This window comes from Cryptotermes secundus, unplaced genomic scaffold (genome assembly GCF_002891405.2).
Source record: "Cryptotermes secundus unplaced genomic scaffold, Csec_1.0 scaffold565, whole genome shotgun sequence".
Lineage (NCBI taxonomy): Eukaryota > Metazoa > Arthropoda > Insecta > Blattodea > Kalotermitidae > Cryptotermes > Cryptotermes secundus.
The window spans coordinates 916,580-938,078 of NW_019731581.1; the positions used below are offsets into that span (position 1 = coordinate 916,580).

At 39.0% G+C, this 21,499-nt stretch overlaps 1 protein-coding gene across 1 annotated transcript in view; it reads right to left on the reverse strand.

Moving 5' to 3' along the window:
• Positions 1-21,499, reverse strand: part of LOC111867207 (WD repeat and FYVE domain-containing protein 3) — an 88,845-nt gene that overhangs the window by 18,049 nt on the left and 49,297 nt on the right. Inside the window, exons 30-40 of the mRNA XM_023856836.2 lie at positions 18,776-19,026; positions 17,282-17,560; positions 14,982-15,262; positions 13,185-13,443; positions 11,369-11,587; positions 9,621-9,859; positions 8,051-8,277; positions 6,075-6,315; positions 5,077-5,363; positions 3,398-3,632; positions 2,342-2,565 (exon numbers count right to left, since the gene is read on the reverse strand). Of these exons, the coding sequence (XP_023712604.1) occupies positions 2,342-2,565; positions 3,398-3,632; positions 5,077-5,363; positions 6,075-6,315; positions 8,051-8,277; positions 9,621-9,859; positions 11,369-11,587; positions 13,185-13,443; positions 14,982-15,262; positions 17,282-17,560; positions 18,776-19,026 (2,742 nt within the window). The remainder of the gene's footprint in view (positions 1-2,341; positions 2,566-3,397; positions 3,633-5,076; positions 5,364-6,074; positions 6,316-8,050; positions 8,278-9,620; positions 9,860-11,368; positions 11,588-13,184; positions 13,444-14,981; positions 15,263-17,281; positions 17,561-18,775; positions 19,027-21,499) is intronic.

The window sequence follows — 21,499 nt, forward strand, 5'->3', positions numbered from 1 at the left end:
GATAAATCTCATATCTGCAGGGAAAATGGCCAGTTGTACAGGTCAATACTGGACTATGTAAAAATTTGGCTCATCTTAAAAAGTTACCATATTTCCTGGTATATAAGACATGTTTTTCCTTCAAAAACAGTCCTACAAATCACAGTACATCTCATACAATGGTGTATCACGCACATTGGAAGCAACAATGGAAATGAGGTTCATATCAAAACCATCATCTGATAGAGCTCATTCTGCTAATAAACTTCAACCACTAAAATAAAATGTGACATTACCACCTAAGTATAACTAATTTATTTCCTTTTATGGTTGAAACGTTTTCCTTACATGTTTTGGTCATAAGATGACCATTATCAGGAGATACTGAAATATTAAATGAGCTCGCTCTCTCTCACGTGCATGCACAAAGATTTGAGGTGTCTAAGTCATAAGATTTGTTAAATACTTAAAATAATGTTACATAAAATAAAGTGATATGAACAGTTGCTGAATGCAGTCTTGCCAATCAGTGGTGGACTGTATTTCGTGGACCATAACCTCATGCAGTGACATGAGACATGGTTGTGTTTTCTTACAAGGCAAAGAAGTTCAGTACTTGGTCTTCCTTGCAACCTGCATACATGAGTGAGCCAGTTCCTTAACCTACACACTTCAACCCTGAAGGTGAAGCCTGCTACAAGCCTACATGGTGTTACAATTTAGAAGACCAAAATCTGAACAATCAGCACCATGAAGACCTAAAAACTTACAACATGTAACTATTCTTCTTATGGTTTACTTCTATTCCATCTCACTTGCTAGCATCTATAGGAGTTCCTGTGTATGTCTTCAGCACTCCTGTCCTATGCACTTAAATCTGTGTATGCGCATGTGTAGCGACTTCAGTGTTTGGATTTGAAAACATTTTGTAATTTAAATAAAAGTGTTATGCTTCTCTCAAATTATGAAAAACACAGAACACATCAATTCTAGTAATCATTCTGTGTTCGTGCGTAGCAACTTCAGTGTTTGTATTTGAAAACATCTTGTAATTTAAATAAAAGTGTTATGCTTCTCTCAAATTATTGAAAACATAGAACACATCAATCCTAAAAATCATTCTGTTCTATCAAATACTAATGCCACCAAGGTCATGTGATAAGAGGCACTAGATACTCTTGGGCACTTGCACCTGCAAGGCCTGTGTTAATACCCTGCTGCAGTCTGAGTTTTAGAATTTAATAAATACAAAATTTACAACAAAACTGTATGTTCATGTGTGGGGGAGGGGGATATAAGCGCACACACATAGGTAATGCCACATTACTAGTATGAAATCCAGGAGAAATATGAGTACATTTGCAAAAACAAACTGTAAGTGACCTGAGAAGTCCGAAACTTATGTCTCCTTTCTTGATTGTTTAAGTTTTTGGAATTCCAAACTTGACACCAATAGGGAGACCAAAAAAAATGCAGGAGGCAGTAGAAATGCAGCAGAGAGCAGGGAAACAGAAGACACAGGTACAAGATGGGTGCTTGTGGGAAAACTGAGAAGAACGGGGAAAATTTCAGTAGAGGAAAACCCAACCTGACATGCAAACTATTCAGTATTCATGCTCTGAAGCTTTTAAATTAAAAATAAGAAGCATTCCGTTATCTATTATGCCACCACAAAAGAAACCAGATTTTCATATTTTATGTAATAAAACTATAATCAAGAAGAAAGCATGAAAAGAGTTAACTCACCAGTAACGTATGTGACTGTCACGTGAGAATGGACACACGCACGAATGGGGGAGACGAGGAATGCATATAGGATATTGGTGGGAAAGCCAGAAGGAAAGAGACCACAGGGAAGACCAAGGCGTAGGTGGGTGAACAATATTAGAATGGGTCCTAGAGAGATAGGATGGGATGGTATGGATTGGATAGATCTGGCTCAGGATAGGGACCAGTGGAGAGCTCTTCTGAACATGGTGATGAACCTTCGGGTTCCATAACATGCTGGGAAATTCTTGAGTGGCTCCTCCNCTAAAAGTGTTAATGGTGTGAGTCTTTGACAAATTTTATGCAGACAAAACCTGTAATACCTTCTTTGATGATGATGATGATGATGATGATGATGTGTAATATATTTAGAATTGAAACTACTAAAAAATCACTCAAGCAACAGATGTGTAATAGGAAACCAGACTTTATTAGTTATACCCAGAATTCCTACTTCCTTTTTCTGGTTTCCTCAGCCCTAAAAGCAGATAAAGCATGGCATAGCTGCTTCCTCCCAGTGCACCATTCTACATCCAACTCACAGTTTGTTTAAGAATATTCTCATGCACAGTGTTTCTCAAGCAACAAACCATACCTTTGATAGGCTGCAGTGAAGGACGAAGGTTATCAAGATTGTGGAAGAAGAGTCGGTCTCCAGTTGTAAAGCTAAGACCTGGAGTGATTGGCCCTGGATCAATCACAGATGTGCGGTGACTGATTTTCTTTGCTGGGTGAGGTTTCTTGAATAATTGTTTTGGAATTTGTCCAAAATTGTTGATAAAACCAATTGTAGCATTCTTCTTTAAAGGATCATCAATGCTGATTAAGAAACAAAGTCAATTTCATTGAAATTTGTATAAAATATGTACAAATTGAGGTTTTTAGAGCAAAGAAGGATTTTATCTTCTGGGACTGTTTGCTACCTGCTTCATGCTTGTGTCTTGCTTGGCTTATTCTTATAGCCCATAGATTGGTGATGACCTGCTCCTCCAAAAAGCCCAGTAGATTTTTAATGTATTATATGACATTACGTCCCAGGAAATATATAAATATTTTCATAAAATACCTTGTAATATACAAATAAGCATATAATAATTTTTTCCTTTATGTTTTATAAGCAGAAACTCCATTCCTTTTCGACATATTTTCATCTATAACCCCACAAATACTCTCTTTATTCTCTCAATTTGCATTCTGTCCTCAAAGAGAGTGACCAGGTTTCATAGCCACAACACATGTATACAATTGTTATGCTTTAGACATTTAGACAAAGACAGAGGTAAAGATAGTAGGTAAAGTTGTCCCTGTACTTAACTAAGCACTATGCCATAAAGAAGTATGGGGGAGCGGATGTACAGATCCATATTTTCTTGACCGTGGTACTAGTTTGAGGTCAGTGGTCAGCTTCACACCTAGCTGCTTTACCCCCGCAGAAAGAACGCCCAGTACTCATTGAATAGGAGGCTGGGTGGGTCCAAGGTCTGGTCTGGATGTGGACAGAAGAAAAATTTTCACCCTACCAGGACTCGGACTCCAAGCCCTCCGTCTTCCAGCCTGTAGTCAGTCTCTATACCAACCTATTCTGGTTCCATAAGAAAAGAGGAAAATGAAATAATCTGAATTAAATATTTAATACATTCAGTCAATTCACCTGTAAATATCCACATTGCCTTCATAGAAGAGGTGGTGGAAAACGTTAACAGCCTCAATGGCTGCTTGTCCATACTGTTTGTAGCCAAAGATGAGATCTATCCACTCATGCAGATGTTGTGACACGAAGTCACATTCCAAGGCCAGCCGATGCATGCGGATGAACTCACGAGGATCTTCTTTAGCCCAAGGTGGTAACACTATGTCACCAAGTTGAACACCATTCTGTTTACAGCCTGAGAAAGTAATAATATTTTCTAAATTTGGTACATTGCAGTGCTGATTAAATCATGGAGGCTAAGTACAGCCAGACATGTAAACTTATGGGGCAATATGCAATTTTTTTCATTTTCTTTTTCTTAGCATGTGGAATGTATATAAGAAAGCCTATGTAATGTACTTCACGCTGTATAATTTTGTTGGCTGTTGATCTATATTCATAAATTGGAAACATCCAGATTTTTGGCACTAGGAATGAAGATCACAAATAATATTGTAAGTTGACAATAACATTTCTAAAACTGCTAGCATTTTGTATCAGAATTCATCTACAATATATTTTACTGATCGGAAGGTAACTGTAATCTTTGCCTATGAAGGATGTAACTTGGTTACAGGTACATTCTGAAGTACCCAACACAGTCATGCATATGTACTGCACAGACTATGAAAGTGTGGAGCTTTACCTCCACATCCTATCCACAGAGGCAACTTTCTATTGACTCTATGCTACAGGGTCTTACTTGAAAAGCAACAACAGTGAGTTCATTAAGAACTCCTGGTTCTTACGAAAACCATGACTATAAATGTAAGATTTGAGGCTTTCACGGCGGTGACTATGAAGAAAGCAGTCTTCTGGGATTTGGCACCGTGTATATGTGGTGTTAACCTCCACATATNTGTCCATGTCTGTTTCCCAAGTGGTCTCTCCATTTCATGTGGTTTTTTAACAAAACAAATTATCAAACAAACCACTTCAATATCACTGTACTAACATTGCTTTTATTTAGTGTCTGCTATATGTTTCAATCTATGCTTGAATCACCATCATGCAATTTCTTAAATGCATGCTTGTTACTCAATTGTCCTAATATGGATCTATGCTAGTATCATTTTAAAAATCCGTTGATTTATATATCTCACTATAACATATGATGATACTTTTTATACTATAGTTAATCCTTAGGGCAGCTGTGGCATGTCTCAGGTGCACAGTCGCAGGCTTCCAACTGCTGCAGTCTGGGTTAGATCCCAGGTCAAATTATGTGGGATCTGTGGTGGACAAAGTGGTGATGGGGCAGGTTTTCTCCGAGTACGTTGGTTTCCCCTGCCAATTTTCATTCCACCAACTGTTCCACATTATCATATATCATCCAGGGCTGGTACAATAGGCTAATTAGTGGCCGATGTGTCAAGTGGACTCAGTCTCACCCCACCTCAAGAAACTAAATAAAAAATAATCTTTAGGGCTAAAAATTTTTAAATAGTATTTATGTTTTGTCAATATGATGTGGGTTTCCATGATGCATATCATATATTAGAGGGTAATGGTGTCTTTATTCAAGATTTTATATGATGATTCTAAAACAGAGTTTCATGATATTTAAGTACATGACTTAAGAAAAATTAAAGAGAAAAGCATGAACAATACGAGACAATAGTGTCCCATCTGAAACCTACCAAGATCAAAATTGTTGGAATTGCATAGGAACTCTGGAAGGTAGAAGAACTCTGGAATTAGTTCCTTAACATCCGCCATGTTATGTTTCGATGCAGACAGCCAAGCCTCTCTTACAGAGTTAAACATCCGGTCAGCAAGGTCAAAATGACCTCCCTGAAGACGGAGGAAATGCTGTGTGAATGGTTCCATTCGAACCAAATATGAACACACAATCATGGCTGATGAATAATGTGTACCATAATGATATGGGGGAGTTTCACCATGGGGGTCATCCCATTCTTTGTACCTGTAACAAATAATTTGTAAAAGTATTTAGTAAATGATTACAACTACACATTTCAACAATTAAATTACCGTATTTACGCATGTATAGGCCGCGTGCGTGTATAGGCCGCAGCACAATTTTCAGACAGAAATTATAGAAAAAATAATTCTCTTGGAATATTACGTCAGGAGTAGAAATTATTCCGAAATTTGGCAACGTTAATTTTTTTTAAATGAAGTGTGATTTCGAATATTTCAAATATAAGCTGCACCCCAGTTTTCCTCTTGAATTTTTGGCAAAAAATGTGTGGCCTATACATGCGTAAATATGGTATATGATTTATTAGTTATTCACCAATAACTGCAAAATGAACAAATTGATCATCTGTATAAATAAATATGTAAATGTTCGTTTGTTTGCCCTTGAAAATCTCTGAAAGTTCTTCACCGATTGCTTTGAAATTTTGATACAATGTTGCATTCGAATGCGCGCGTTTTTATATACCTACTAGCTGTACCCAGCCACGCGTGAATCCAGAAAGTATACTTCCTTGGAAACACAATAAAATAAAGAAGTTTTGTTACTTAAGTGAGATAGTAGAACTAACAACAGAAGCCAGAGAAGTTAAGAATGAAAACTGGGAAAATAAAAGGAAATACAGATATGAAAACAACAGAGAGTAGCTATATAAGAACTCAAATATACATATATGTCTCTGCTTATGCACGATACCTTTTCTTGAACTGTTCAAGCCTTTCTGGGCTCTGGGCACCCATAGGGCGGGAGAAATCCCGGAAAGTAGCAGGGTGTGAAAGATCTAGTTCTTCTGTTTCATAATCAGCCAGAATCCATGGGAAAACTGGGTACTGCATGAGATCATTGTATGAACGGCCTGCCAGAGTGTTGAGGTGCATCAGATACTGGAAGTTGGATATTTCACCACGTACCCAGCGCTGTGTCACCGACGTTTCACCTAGTCAGACATAAGAAGCTCTTGTCAAGTGTCCATTAATACTAAATAAAAATCTGAAGTGTAAAATGTATAAAAGTATAATTTTATCTGTTGCATTTTATGGGAGTGAAACTTGGTTCTCATCTGAAAGGAAGGACATGGACTGGAGGTATCTGGGAAAATGGTAAAAGGGAGAATATCTGGACCTAAGAGAAATGAATGGCCGGTCACAGTAGCCGAGTGGTCTAAGGCATGCACTGTCTTCGCTCGCTTGGAAACCGGGATTGTGGGTTCGGATCTGTTTCCTGTGAGGTACGAACTGAATTCTTTTATATTATTCTTATACACTGCCGGTTACAGTAGCCGAGCGGTCTAAGGCATGCACTGTCTTCGCTCGCTTGGAAACCGGGATCGTGGGTTCGAATCCCACTCAGGGCATGGATGTTTAGTTTGTGTGTGTATGTATTTTTCTGTGTTTGTGTACAGATAGAGGCCTTGCGACGAGCTGATCACCCGCCCAAGGAGTCCTACCGAATGTGTAAGATCTAGAAAAACCGAAGTGAACGGAGAAGTTCATGGAGATAGGCCTAGGCCCACTGGGGCTGTAGTGCCAAGAAAAAAAAGAGAGAGAGAGAGAGAAATGAATGACAGGAACTACACAATAAGGAGCTTCATGATTTTTACTCCTCATCTAATATTATTAGGGTGGTCAAATCAAGAAGGATAAGAAAAGTTGGACACACACCAGACACAAGAGAGATATAAATGTATATAGAATTTTATGTGGAAAACCTGAATGTAAGAGACAATTTAGGAGACCTAGGCAGACAGGAGGGTAATACTGAAGTGACTACTAAAGAAATAGGGCATGGGAGTGTGACCGGATTAATCTGGTTCAGGATGGGATTTATGATGGGCTCTTGTGAACAAAAAGAACTTCCTGGTTCTATAAAATCACAGTGAATTTTTTGACCAGCTGAGTTAATATCAACTTTACATGGAGGACTCAGCTCTAAGGGGTCTGTTATTCCATTTGACAACATGTGTGAAAAAATGAAAGCTTATAGGTTGCATCAACATTTCTGTGTTCAAATAAAACTGCATCTAATTCCTCAAAAACATCTCATAAGAGACAAAATATAAATACATCTAGCCTTAACATCTGAAACAGTAGTTCCAAAAATCTGGTGCATGCCCCTCTGAGAGGGCGTGAAGGGATTCTGTGGGGGGTGGGGAGTGTGAATAAAAAAAGTCAATTTTAATATAAAATTCAGCTGAATTTTTTTAATTTCTTATACAGTCACAGAGAAAGTATTATGACCCTGCTGTAATTTCCTTTTGAAAAATACATAGGACATAAAAGTCTGTATTTTAAGTTTAATTACTATTTTATTTAAATGTTTCTCACTCTGTACAATATTTATCAACCTGCTCACTTTTCCAGTATTGCCATATGAATTATGAAGTTCCAGGAATCCATCAGTCAGTTCCTGCAATTTATAAAACTGAATTCCATTTACCCTCACTAGGCGGCAGCACTAATCGTTAAGTTTTTGGAGACATATGGAAAACGCAGCAGTCAAATAGTCTGAAGCCAATAACCCTGAATTTAGACAACTCAACAACTGCAGTGTATAATTTCATACAGTGCAGAATCTCTGGCAATCAATGAGGGATGCAAAATCACAACAAATATTTTGAAGGTCTATGCAGACAATTTCTTTTCAACAACACAGTAAACAAAATTTCAGTGTACCTATCAAACTGGAAAGCAGGCCTGCTCCTTGCTCCACATTGGCTGTCCTCTTCTGTCCAGCCACAGACTGCTGTGCACTGTCAGCTATGGAAGTTGCGAAAGACATGAACCGCTGATACACTTTGTTGCGAACTTTCCTTGGAAATGCCAACAAATAATTGCGCCCATCACCAGAAAAGACTTCCAATGCCATTGGCTGTAGTAGATATCGGCGTTTGTGTACTTCTCTGATAAAAAAAAAGTATATTCAATTCAAAAGTTGCTTTTACCTGGGGCTTCCTAAGCAATCAATCAAATTTAAAATTATTAGGAGAATTCAAACAATTCTAAATTGTGTTTTTCACATAAATGGTTAATGATGAATTAGGGATATACTACAGTAAACTTAAAAGTACAATGTTTAAAATTTATGGAGCAAAAACATGGAATTTTACAAAGAAAAGTAAAAGTAAGAGAAACAGAGGCAAAATTCTGGAGAGGTCTGCTGAGAAAATGAAAACCAATTACATCAGAGACAGTGATGATGTTGAAAAGTTACAATGCATTATGCCTGATGCTCTAAATTAAAATGACCACTACAAAGTCCAATATCATAAAGAATATTTAAATTAAGTGGTGTGCCAATTACTGCATACATGAGTCAAATGGACTGTCAGGTTGGTATGCATAACTCTATCTCACAGTGAATTCCCCATTCAGGAAGTTCCTCAACTGAAGGATGTCTCTTGTACAGCTTTCAATTTCTATGGTTCCAGCTAAAGTAGCCTAGTAAATTCCTTCCAGTTGAGGATATCCCAGCTTAGTGTTCACATTCACAATCACAGATGAGATGCTACTATTACAATCAATGATAGAGAAATGGGTAGCGGCCTCCACAGTCTAGGGGTAACGTTCCCACCTCATGACTCAAGTTACGTGGGTTCAAACCTGGTGGAGGTCGTGGAATTTTTAAGGGCAGAAAAATTCAGGGAACAAGTGCTCCGGGAGGGACTTTAAGCCATGGGTCCCGTGTCGTAGATTTACTGCACGCAGAAGATCCTCATGTCTCTAGAGACCTCTGAGCAAAATTAGGCAAAAAGTTTCCCGCCCAAGTAGTTTCCAATGCCTCCGGTAGATGGGGAAGTTATCAGGTACCAATGCCAATAGAGGGCCGACCTTGCTGGCAGAAAGGGGAGAATTATCGGGTACCACTGCCAGTAGAGGGCCGACCTCACTGGCAGAAAGGGGAGATAGCAGGCACCAGTATCGGTAGGGTATGGCGATAGCAGAAATTAAAGGGGGACGTACAATAGACTATTAGTCGCGGTGCATGGGGAAACCCACCCCCTCTATACTGAATAACTGAATAGAGAAATGGGTAGGGGAAGATGTGAACTAGACTAAACTGCCTCTGGATAGGGACTAATAACAGGCCCTAGTGAACACAGTAATAAACTGGTGGATTCCATAACAACAGGAAATTTCTTGGTCAGATGAATAATTATCAACTGTTGAAAGAGAAGGTCCTGAACCATGGAATTTGTTCAAATCCCCTGCCTTGAAGAAACCTTTTCACAGCATTATCACACACCTAATATCCTCATAGCTGAACTTGGAGCACTGCCTCATGGCCCGTGACCTACGAGGACTGCCTGGGCTGGGCAGGATGGGATCGTGGGCTCCACTTGGCAGGCTTTCAATATCACGGATCTCACGGGACTTTAGTAATGTGAAGCCATCAATCACATAGAAGTGCTCCTTTCCAAACAGCAGCAATCCTTCAGTAGTATCGAGGCCTTGGATGCGAGCACAACGGAACATGTGACTGATCTGAAAGATAACAAGATGCTGCATACAGGCATCTAAATTTAAAGAAATCTTTGAAAATAAGCAAGTGAGAAGGAAGATTGAAGTTTTCATTGGAGTGAATGTGTTGTGATACCATATTACCACACAGGTAGTCAGCAACATTTCAGGGGAATATGTTGCCTCCATCTTCAGGGTTGTAGTGACTGGGTCAGGTTATGCAGGCAATATGACTGGAGGGAGGTCTCTCAGAACCACAGAAGGGAGAGTGGGGCCAGCTCCATTTTCAAGACAACAGACCAGACATCAAAGAATAGTGAGAAAGCAGCCTTTAGAACCAAGCAGAAGAGTAGCTATCCTAATGCATAGTGGCTCCCTGGAAAGGGGCTGTTTGTTGTACATCTGCCTGATCCCTTAAAAGACTGTTTCCTCACTATTCCCTAACAACTGTTGCTACTGGCCTGGAGAGGGTCTCCCCACCGCTTCTGAGTGACCACTCCCTAGTTACTTTGCTTACATAACCTTATACTATCACCACTCCAACCGCTATAACCATAAGATGGACAAATGTCAGTCCAAAGCACTGGTATCACAACTTGGAAGACTATAATCTGGGTGGGAATGGTGATTACAATTACAGAACTAACATGATCTGTGTATGTGACATCAATTAAATAACAAGACTACCAGTACTGTGAGGCTCCATGCTACAAGTTGGAAGGTTGCAGGTTCAATTCCTGATGAGGTCATTACATGTTTAATGGAAATGAGTACCAGGAATCTTTCTGGGGTATAAAGGGTGGCGGGCACATTAGGCTGACAACCTGACCACTATCTGTGAGCTGACTGTCTAGAAAATGTGGAAGCCTCAACGTCTCACAATCATACTGGCCTCCACAGCCTCTTACCGGGACAGCTTTACCTTTACCAATACTTTGAAGCATGAGTCACCTCGTAGTTGATGGTGAGAGGTGCAGCCTACAGGTTCATGTCTAAGTTCTACATAGTAACTCACTTGTCTTGAGAAGTCTAATAAGTCTAGAACTGCTGTGCTTTAACTGAAGCAGTATTTAGATATCAGGTCAGCTACATGACCTTGCTAAATAACATACATGAATACACAAGCATGGGGAAAAATTATTAATTCAGTAATGTGGTAATTTTACATTTTAAGGCTAATATTCAAATATGACAAAACATAGGAACTGTAATGACTCATATTAATGATCACTACTAATATGGATCCACATTAGAACTGCAAATCAATAACAAGTAGTACACCTCATGAAAACTGCCTGATGATGATCCCGCTGGATTGAAACATGTATCATATGTACATAATAAATGAATATTAATACAGGGATATTAGTCTATTTATTATGAATTTGTTATGTTGACAGTTTTATAGTGATACTATACAGTAATACACAACAGGATGCAAACAATAAAGATCATTAAGTATTAACTGCTGAATAAATATGGAGTGCGTTTAGGAGAATCCCCAAATAACTACAATCTCCCCTGTTGCCTTACTTTTTCTTGTTCCTCCAGCAGCCGAATGAGGGTCTGGTTGTCAGGTGCGCTGTCAGGCTCTTCAGAGCCTGTTGTATCTGCATCAGCATCATCACCAGCATCATCAGGCTCAGACACAGAGCGGCGTACACCATGGCGTTCCAGAACTGTAGCACACTGCACACTTTGCAAGCCAATGTCCTCTCCATTGTCTCCTGCTACATATGTCAGTTCCATCTGCTACCAAATAAAACAAGAACAAAAAATAAAACAATTTTCTTCTGTATGGCCCTGGGGTTCACTCAGCCTCTAACAGAAATGAGTACCAGGAATTAAATAAATAATTTTCCTGGGGAGTAAAGCGTGGCCGCTGCATAAGGCTGACAACCTTACCGCCATCTTTGGGCCGATTGTCTAGATAATGTGGGACCCTCAACGTTTCACAACCCTATGGGTTTTCTCCGAGTACTTCGGTTTCCCCTGCCAATCTTCATTCCACCAATTGCTCCACAATCACCCTCACCTATCATCTGGGGCTGGTACAATAGGCCAGAAGTGGCTGCAGTACAAGGGACTTAGTCCCACCCCACTAGCATAAAAAAAAACAGATTCAGTATGGCAAATTCAACAAGGGGCAATGATACTCTTCTACTACAAATGACCTTATATTTTTATGTTTTTAATAGCATAATGCAATTCTAGGGAAGCAGAATATAATACTACATTTTGACATGCACTGCTAATTTCAGTTTTCATTTTTTTTTTGTGTGCATAACTGAGGTTTAAATGCAGAACCAAGTAAAATCAAGATTCCATGAGGCACCTTTAGGTTACTTTATTCTGCCAAAAAAATCAGGTAGTTTGCATACATATCGAAGCAATGTAACATGTCTGCTGAGGCATGTCAAGAAATTTCATACTTATAACACAAAACAACTCAAGTCACAAACAACTAGATACTTGAAAAAAGCAGTCTTCTGGGATTTGGCACCGTGTATATGTGGTGTTAACCGACGTTTTGGCACCGTGTATATGTGGTGTTAACCGACGTTTCGGAGGAACGTCAGTTAACACCACATATACACGGTGCCAAATCCCAGAAGACTGCTTTCTTCATAGTCACCGCCGTGAAAGCCTCAAATCTTACAACTAGATACTTCCTTTACATACCAAACTTTATGTCATCAACACTGTCATGTTTTTCAGGTGTGTGTGTGTGTGAGTATTATTGCATGATTGGATTTATTGGCATCTTATACACACGACTCTGAACAACAGGCAATTACTGAACTATTACTATTTCCACACTTTACAGTTCACTGTTAGACCCTCTAGTGCCCTCATTCTTCACTAGTTGAATCCTGGCGATGGATTTATAGCAGCCTCAATGTCACTGTAGCACATCATGCAGTCTTCTTTGCACAGCCTAATATCTTTCTTGTCATTATTCCGGCAAACTGTCAACTCCGGAGACTCCCTCAATTCTCTGCTGCAACTGCTGACTCCGGAACTCGACTCAATTCTAATTCTACCTGCATGAGATCCTCGTTATGTAGCCTCAGAGGGGCCCCACAGAAAACACCACTCCTTCTATTGTTGCATGTTGATTCGTTGCCATGGGAGCATGTTTACCCAGCAATTGCTTAGCAATGGATGTCTCCTCTGATTTCACTATCCCGGCTTTCATGCATCATGTCACAACATATTTGATTAGTTACTGAAATATTTTTTAGAGTTAAATGTTTATTTTTCACTAAACAAGCCAGCCACACTCACAGAAAAGTCAATGATATCCCAGGTATCGAGATCTCAGTGTGTTAACTTCGCTATCACATACCTTGTCACTGGGATCCTCTGGTTGCAGCTGTATCTCAAGCATAAAGTCCCTCTCCCGCTCCAGCAAGCTCTGAGGACGGTACTTCTGGTAGAACTCCTTGCTATCCCAGCTGGAGGCCACTTTGTACTTGAGTGCTTTATTGTCACCACTGTCTAGCTCTGGTCTGTATGGATAATGCAGGTAAAACAAATCGTTGCGACACATCTTTTTTCGCATGCGACATGGACCCTCTGTCATGTCCAGCATCCATTTGTCTAGTCTGAAAAATAAAGTAAAACTGTCAATACACACGTTTCTGAGCGAAAACAGAGCACATTTATAAGTGCAGAACATGGAAAACATGAAACAAAGCCCAGAAACAAAGTTTATGTCATTCAGTGTAACAGTAAATATAAATGAGGAAAATACACTCAGAGGTTTCACTTCCAATTGGAAATACAAGTTGAAGAAAGAACTAGCTCCACATATGTGAAGAATGACAGACTGGTACCACTACAAAGTTTAATTGAAATTTAAAGTAAACTATCCATTATCCAGCATGTTCTAGTTACATGAATCTGCAACTTGCATAAGAAAAACTTATCACATAATTTTTGCCCTTTTCTTGTCTTTTACAAAGTCAAAACAATGGCTTTAATTTCTGCGCTGGAGTCTGCTCAGGTAATATAGCAGATTGATGGGTTAAGATTTTGGATATACTGTACTGCATTCACAAATTCAACTAGCCTCTGCTATAATCATGATCATCACAACTGTAACAGCACCTGAATGAGGAAGACAATGGACAGTGCTGCTGGTGGCGGCTGGGAGAAATAACAAGGGGTGAGTGAACGTGTGAACACTGCAACTTTGCTTTTAATAAAACTTTATAAAAATGGCCAATTTCCTTTGAATTTCTGCCAGTTGCATGAGAATTTCGGATGTCTGGATTCCCAACAAATGGGAGTTTACTGAACTGCACAGTTTAAGTTTGATATTACATGTAATGTAGCAATGTTAAAAAATTATATGTTTCAGCACCTTGTGCTGTGTTCAGCCATATTTTCACCTGTATTCATTTCTCAACAGTTCAACATCCCATTTATCTTATAATCCCCCTACATTATACCTTTATTTATTTATTAATTAACTATCAGTGATTCAATTTGTATTCTATAATATTAAATTATTTTTCCCACAGTTCCTTCCTTCTGATCTCTGTGCTTGTGTTGGTGGGAAAAAGAATTTAATATTATAGAATACAAATTGAATCACTGGTCATATTGGTCAAAAAATCGTTTTATGACCAATATGACCAGTATGACCAACTTCACGCTGAAAAATAACAGAAAAGATATGTCATGTCATGTCCTTTCATTTGGAAATGTAAGTCAGAGATAATTCAGTGCCTGTCTCTTGCAGCGAATCAACTCTGAGAGATTAAAATGATTTATAGTTGAACCGTGTATTAAATTTATTAAAGATATAGAAGCTGTAAGCAAGAGTTCATTAGAGATGTATAACAAAATATGCATTCAACTTCAACATTTCTGCACAGTTATTTTAAAAGAAGCCTAGGCAAAGACTGGATACTTCAGAAACTAACAGACAAATGGACAGAGGGAAGGGATCATATGGAAGATCAATATCCAATCACTGCTTTCAGAAAAAATTACTCTGCTTCTTCCAGTATTCTGGTCTGAAGCTGGTATTGCTATAATTTAAAAAATTCAGCACACCTTTCTTCCTTACTCTGAAATCAATCTTTGTAACAAAAACTTTAAAATCAGAAATGTTATCATACCGATGTTGACATACCTGCAAGGCACTGTTGGACCCCAGAGTCCTCGCTCTCTGGTCAGCTCTGTTTCTGTCTGCAACCATTCCTCTAAAACGTAGCGCTGCATGTACACCTGAGCCTGCTGGTGCTGTTTCGCCCGTGCCTCAACCAAATCTTTCACCAGTGCTGCACGACCAGCTGTCCACGCTGCAATTTCACACTGTGGAATACTTGAGTATCGCATGCGTATTGTCTCTTCTTTCTTTACCTTGGTTCGACTAGCCAGACGGGTTAAACCACCTGTCACTTTCTGGATTTTCTGAAAACAATATAGAAGAGCTAAAAGATACAGTTTTCATCTGTTGTTCTCCTTAAAAAAAAGGCTGGGTTTATCACACATTTATGCAACTTTAATATAACCTCTTAAGAGAGATTAAAATTAATGCAGTGCAAGACAGGAAAATTACTTAATTATTCTTAAGTGTCATTAAATTCAAGCTCTAAAAATGAAAGAATGTGACACCACACATTGTTCTTTTACTTACTGCTGTATCACTGAATACTGATAAAAAAAAGTAAAGTTATCCTGTAACACGCCGTGAAGGCCCATAGGGTTGTGAGACGTTGAGGGTCCCACATTATCTAGACAATGGGCTCAAAGATGGCGGTAAGGTTGTCAGCCTTACGCGCCAGCCGCGCTTTACTCCCCAGGAAAATTATTTAAATAATTCCTGGTACTCATTTCTGTTAGACGCTGAGTCGACCCCAGGCACATAGTGCGGCTGGAAGGATTAGGTCAATTGAGAAAAATCCAATGACCTCATCGGAACTTAAACCAGCGACCTTCCAGCTTGTAGCATAGTGCCTCAGCCAACTACGCTACTGTGTGCCCCACTGAATACTGATAAGCCTCGTAAATACTGTTCCTGCGAGAAAATGAAGGCTGGCAGAATAAAATCATTAAAAAATGTAATTTTATAGACAGGCATATGTTTCTTGCAAACAACAAATAAAGCCATATGTTTTTAAACACAGTATTTCAAATGTCAAATATATATATATAAAAAGAGTGCTTATGTTTATTTATGCAAATTTATTTTTATTCCATGCCATGTACGACATTTTGAAATATGTGACCAAGAAGATCAATGAAGTATATAAAAAAAAAAGAAATCAAATTAATAGTAAAAAATTATCAATAAATAACTAAAATATCACAATCAATTTTCTATGTTCATCAGAGCATCTCCTTTTAGCCACTGATGATTTTGGTGATGTTGTACAAATTATGTCTTAATAACTTTAAAATTACTGTCATTTTCACCACCAGAATGTAGTTCATCGGCAACTGACCTCCGTTATCATATTTTGTAACTGAAAAATTAATATAAATATATTTGTGAGAAATCACATTAGAAGTATGTATGAAAGTCTGGGCACACCAAAACAAAATTAATGATCTGTTCTGGTAAGTAAGGGAGTACTCACAGTGCCAAAAGAGGGATGCTTTATATCATTACATGATTTTGTACATTCCTACTGTAAGGTAAAGAAAAGGAAAAGTTGTCCCTGTGCTTAATTAATCAGGCACTATGTCACAAACACATATGGGGGAGTGGAGGCATAGCTCCACCATTCTTGACCTTGGCACTAGATGAAGTGAGTGGTCAGCTTCACGCTCCAGTTGATTTACTGCCGGGGAAAGAGCCCCCAGTAGTCACTGGATATGCGGCCAGGTGGGCCCCACAGCCAGTCTGAGTGCTATGGAGATGAGAAAAATCTTGCCCCTGCCAGAAATCGAATCCTGACCATCCAGCCCCTAGCCCATCACTACGAGTATGAGGGGTGAGCCATAAAATTTGTCCTAGCACTGCGACCTTCAACAGTCTATTGTACTTTAGCCCATCACTTATATTGCTTGAGCTGCCCCTGCCTGTCCATTGTTACTGTATATCTTGGTTAACAATGTGTGCCCAGAGGCACACGTCACACAAAACAACAATAAAAATTATAAATTTATTTTAGATTTCCTGGAGTTTGCTGCCTATCTCCCTCCTCATGTCAGCTCTATTAACATTTGGGTCCCTATTTTATGGCTTTGTCAGGGGTAAATGTTGCAAGGTGAATGCCAGAATACTGAATAGGATGAAGAAGTAAATGCAGTCACAAAACCTGGAAAATCTTTCATTAGATATGAACATTCAAGTGTTTGAAATTTACATGAAATGTGTATATATATATATATATATCTCAACCTAATAATGTGTACATAAATTACTGTGCTTCATATAAAATTATCATGTGGTCAGAATAGTATTAAACATAACAAATAACTTACTGACTGAATCTGATTGTGGAGCTCCCATGGTGTTCTGTAGGAAGCTTTCCTCTCCATATCCACGTAGTTGAGCCACAGTTTATTGGCTGACTCATACACCTGTTCACGCACGGTTGCCAAGTCTGGTGCTTTATTGTTGGGTCCTGACACTAATGTGATCTTGAACACTTCTTCAATGGCCGGCTTCTTGCAAACATAGAGTTCCTCCCAGACACGACGGGCTGCTCCTGCCATCAGGTTATGGCCCTGATGTGATGTCAGTTTGTCGTCACTCTCATCCTAAACATGTTTCACAGAGACTGACATGTACAACTAAATGAACTATAATGTCACTCATCATTCTACATTATTATTATTATTATTATTTATTTATTTATTTAAACTGCAAATGGGCTTTTGCCTGGTGGAAGTGGTAATACAATAAGACACAACACACAAATAACACACATCATACAAAATAACACGCCACACTCAAACGAAACATGGAACACAAAACTACACAAACAACAAAGAAAAATACACTTACAACTATAACAAATACAATTCATTCATCAGTAATCTGTCAAACGACAGGTCCACAGTCTTTTCCAAAACTTTTCCTCCACTTAATGTGATCTCAAGCTTTCTCCTTCAAATCCAAATATCCTCTTCTGTCCCCAAGGTCATCCAGCATCTTCCGTCTTCTTCCTCGTCTTCTGGTCACTTCTGTCCGCCCCTCTGGTTTGTTTTGTCTCCAGAGAAAACATCTCACATACATGGAATCTCTGTTTTTGGAAAGAGACTATCCAGGAAGTGATAATGTGGTAGTTTTTCCATCTGCTTTCCACATCGCAGTACAACAGCCATTCAAACTGCTTTGCTTTTAGCTGGATTAATAACCATCGCATTTTCAGCCGCCCACTCCCCCAGCCTGTTCAGATCTGTCCTCACTTCTACACGTTCCCCATTCAAGATGGGTTCCTCCATACCATCCAGATGGTCCCACAGAGACATTACATTCCTCAGCTCACAAGCTCTGATGATGCAGTACTAGGACTTCCTCATATCTCAGATAAAGCATGCAGCAAAGGATGTGGCTGTCATGAATGTGTCCTCATATATCACACTACGCATAGGCATACAGAACCTTGCATCATTTTCCTTCATCTGTGGTCAGCATTTAAAGTCAAAGTGCTTTTGTCACAAGTCAATTTAATGATGCCTAAATGTACACAACAACATGTGAATTACATTTCACAAGATCACAAATTTGGTAATCATAACTTACTGATTTATGCAAAGAGCATTTGGAGATGCTGTTAATAATAATGTTAAGATCTGTTATTAATGCTGCTTATACAGTTTGCTTAATTTCTGACAAAATTTCACTTATCTTCAGGTAAATGCATTTGCAAACATCAACATCATACAGAGGGTGTGACACCCTCATCCCTAGGATGAGGGATTCTAAGGGAGGAATGTGTCTAAGAACAGGAGAAAAAAAGTTTCCTTTACCATCTGCGGATTGACGTGCCAGGTGGTGCGTATGTTGGTGTCCAACATTATGCGCATGTCAGCAGTGAGCTGCAGGAGACAGTACGTGAGGCAGCCCACAAAGTCCAACTCATGATTGCCAGCACCAAACACAAGACCACGGTGATTTGTGAGTTTGTGTAGGGCCTCTAGCACAGCCATCTGATCAGCTATGTTATCTGTTGAGCGTGACAGCAGGAAGAGTGTTGTGCGATTCAAGCAGTGGTACAAACCTGATGGAGACAGCAGACCTTAATACTGTAAAATTTGCATTATTAAACAAATGTCGGCTCTCTTCACACACTGGTACTAACTAGCTATGTAGTAAATAAAAGTGCTCCAAATCTCAGATACAGAACAATTTTTGGCAAGTTAAACTGTATTAACATTGAGAAATGCAAAAAATTGAAATATACAAATTACTCATTCTTAGCGATGGAAGTATTAAAAATAATGGATATTTACACAACTGCTTGCTAAGCCTTCATGGCAGGGTTTCATATATATTGAAACGTACCAGTGCCCAGGACCGAAAAGTGGTTTGGGGTAGGAAAATATTTTAAACAATACACACACCAAATAAATATAATATAATAATATAATTGGTTGAGTGAAATAAAAATACAAACTGTCCCATATGAGGACGGCACAATGTAAAAGCGTCCAACAACTCCGCCGTTAATTTAGCAAACCAAAAAGTTCAAGAAATAATTTGGGGACGAGACAAGCGCCAGACTCTTCCACGGCGTGCAGCAGAATCCCCTTGCAGTGTTCAGACGAGCCTCCTAGTCCCTGGTGAAAGGATGAAGGGCGCAAGCGTAGGGCAGGTGGAGAGGGGAAAAAGGAATGAAGGGGGGTCTAGTTGAGGGACATGGCGGTAGTTTCTGACGTTACAATACGGTATGCCCAGCATTTACACTTTTTCCTTGTAGCATGCCATACACCATACATTTGGGTCACAAGCCACAAAACTAGGAACCAGCTTGAAATGAGCTAAGGTAAAATCACTGAATTCTTTGCAGTGTCAGCCTTAGGTTGGGAGAAAGTGGAAAGTAAAACAATGAAAATAAGCTTCTACGTAGACCATGACATCACAGTTAATATGGTCAGGCATCTGAGAGGTTGCTTGTTTACAGATTCAGACAAAGTGCACTTTTAAATTACATTTTATATGATGACAAAATTAGTGGATACAGCTCAGATATCGAGAGTGGTGAAGGTGATAATTAAGTGAAATTGGTGTTCCCAGGAGCCCACAAAATTAATGTCTCTGATAGAGAAGATACTGAAACACATGGTGGGAATGCAAGGGTTGTCAAGAAATGTTTCTTGGCTGGATATCAGAACATCTGGTGTTACACAGGGAACATTTCATGATATCCGTGGACCACAGTTTGATAACAGTGGTGTAGATATTGCCAAAGGTTTCAAAAACTTTCTGATATTGTTCTTATGCAACACATACTAACAGAGACTAACAGATATGCTTGGCCACAAATTCCATAAAGTGCCATTCCCTTCACATTTTGCTCTAGGATTAGAACATGACAGGCCGAGATGTACACTGTTTTGGTGGTCTTCATGGTAATGGAAATTTTACAGAAGCCAAGCCAAAGGTTGCATTAAAGCATGAACTGACAGCCTTTCATACATTCTTCTCAGAAATGCTACATCTGGAAACACCAGAGATCATAATAATATTTAATTTCAATGACAGTTCCACACTAAATGAATATAGAGATCCAGCAGACTTTCAAAAATTTATTCACTTCTTTAGCACTGAGAATAAATTCCAGAGTTTGTACCTCCATAGCCAGCATACTGCTGATGGCTGTCTTTCAATCGAGCAGTATCTTCCATCGAAAGCTGCCAAGTTTGCCATAAAATCTTATAACTTTTGTAACTCCAGCATTAAATATGTATGGTTTTCATAAGACATACAGGACAAGGCAGGAGGGAAGTGCTCAACCATTTCTTAATCCTGACATAAATAAAAATGTTAAGACTTCTAGAAAGTCAATTGGGCCACAGCCAAACACTCTAGATAAACAAATTTTTTATTCCCAGAGTCAGCATGTTTCCTAATCAAAGGAAACATGCTGTGTTGGCATTTAGGTGTGAAAAAAAAAGGGAGAATAATCTGGTTGACATTCAAGGCATGATTAGAAAACAGTGGTCATGGGTCTCCACATACAGCACAGATAAGATGTGTGTCAGTAAGCAAAGGCAAGCAAATCACCAAATCTGTTGCTGTGTGTGGCTGCAAAACCCTTAACATAAAAGAATAAATACTCAATCATATTACTGGAAAGAAAGAAATATCCCAAATGGTATCTAAAATTATTCAAGAGGCTATTCATTGCTGCTATTCACCTGTCAGTGGCCAAGAAAACAGACAATCCCAATCTCAGGCTCCACCTCATCAAAGGACTTACACAAAAATACAGATCCTGAGTACTTGGTCCCATATTTGGGTACCATCTATTGAACCACCTCCTGAAAGACTTCCTACACATCACTTTTCAGAACTCTAAACCTCAGAGAGATTGTTGTGTGCTCCAGGCAACACAACTAACAATAAGAACATACAACCAAGAGAAATAATCGACATCTTCTACCATCCAGAAGAAAAAACAACATGACCCAATGCTGGTTCACGATTTTTAACATAATAACTAATTTTTTACATACAAAAGATTTTTAATA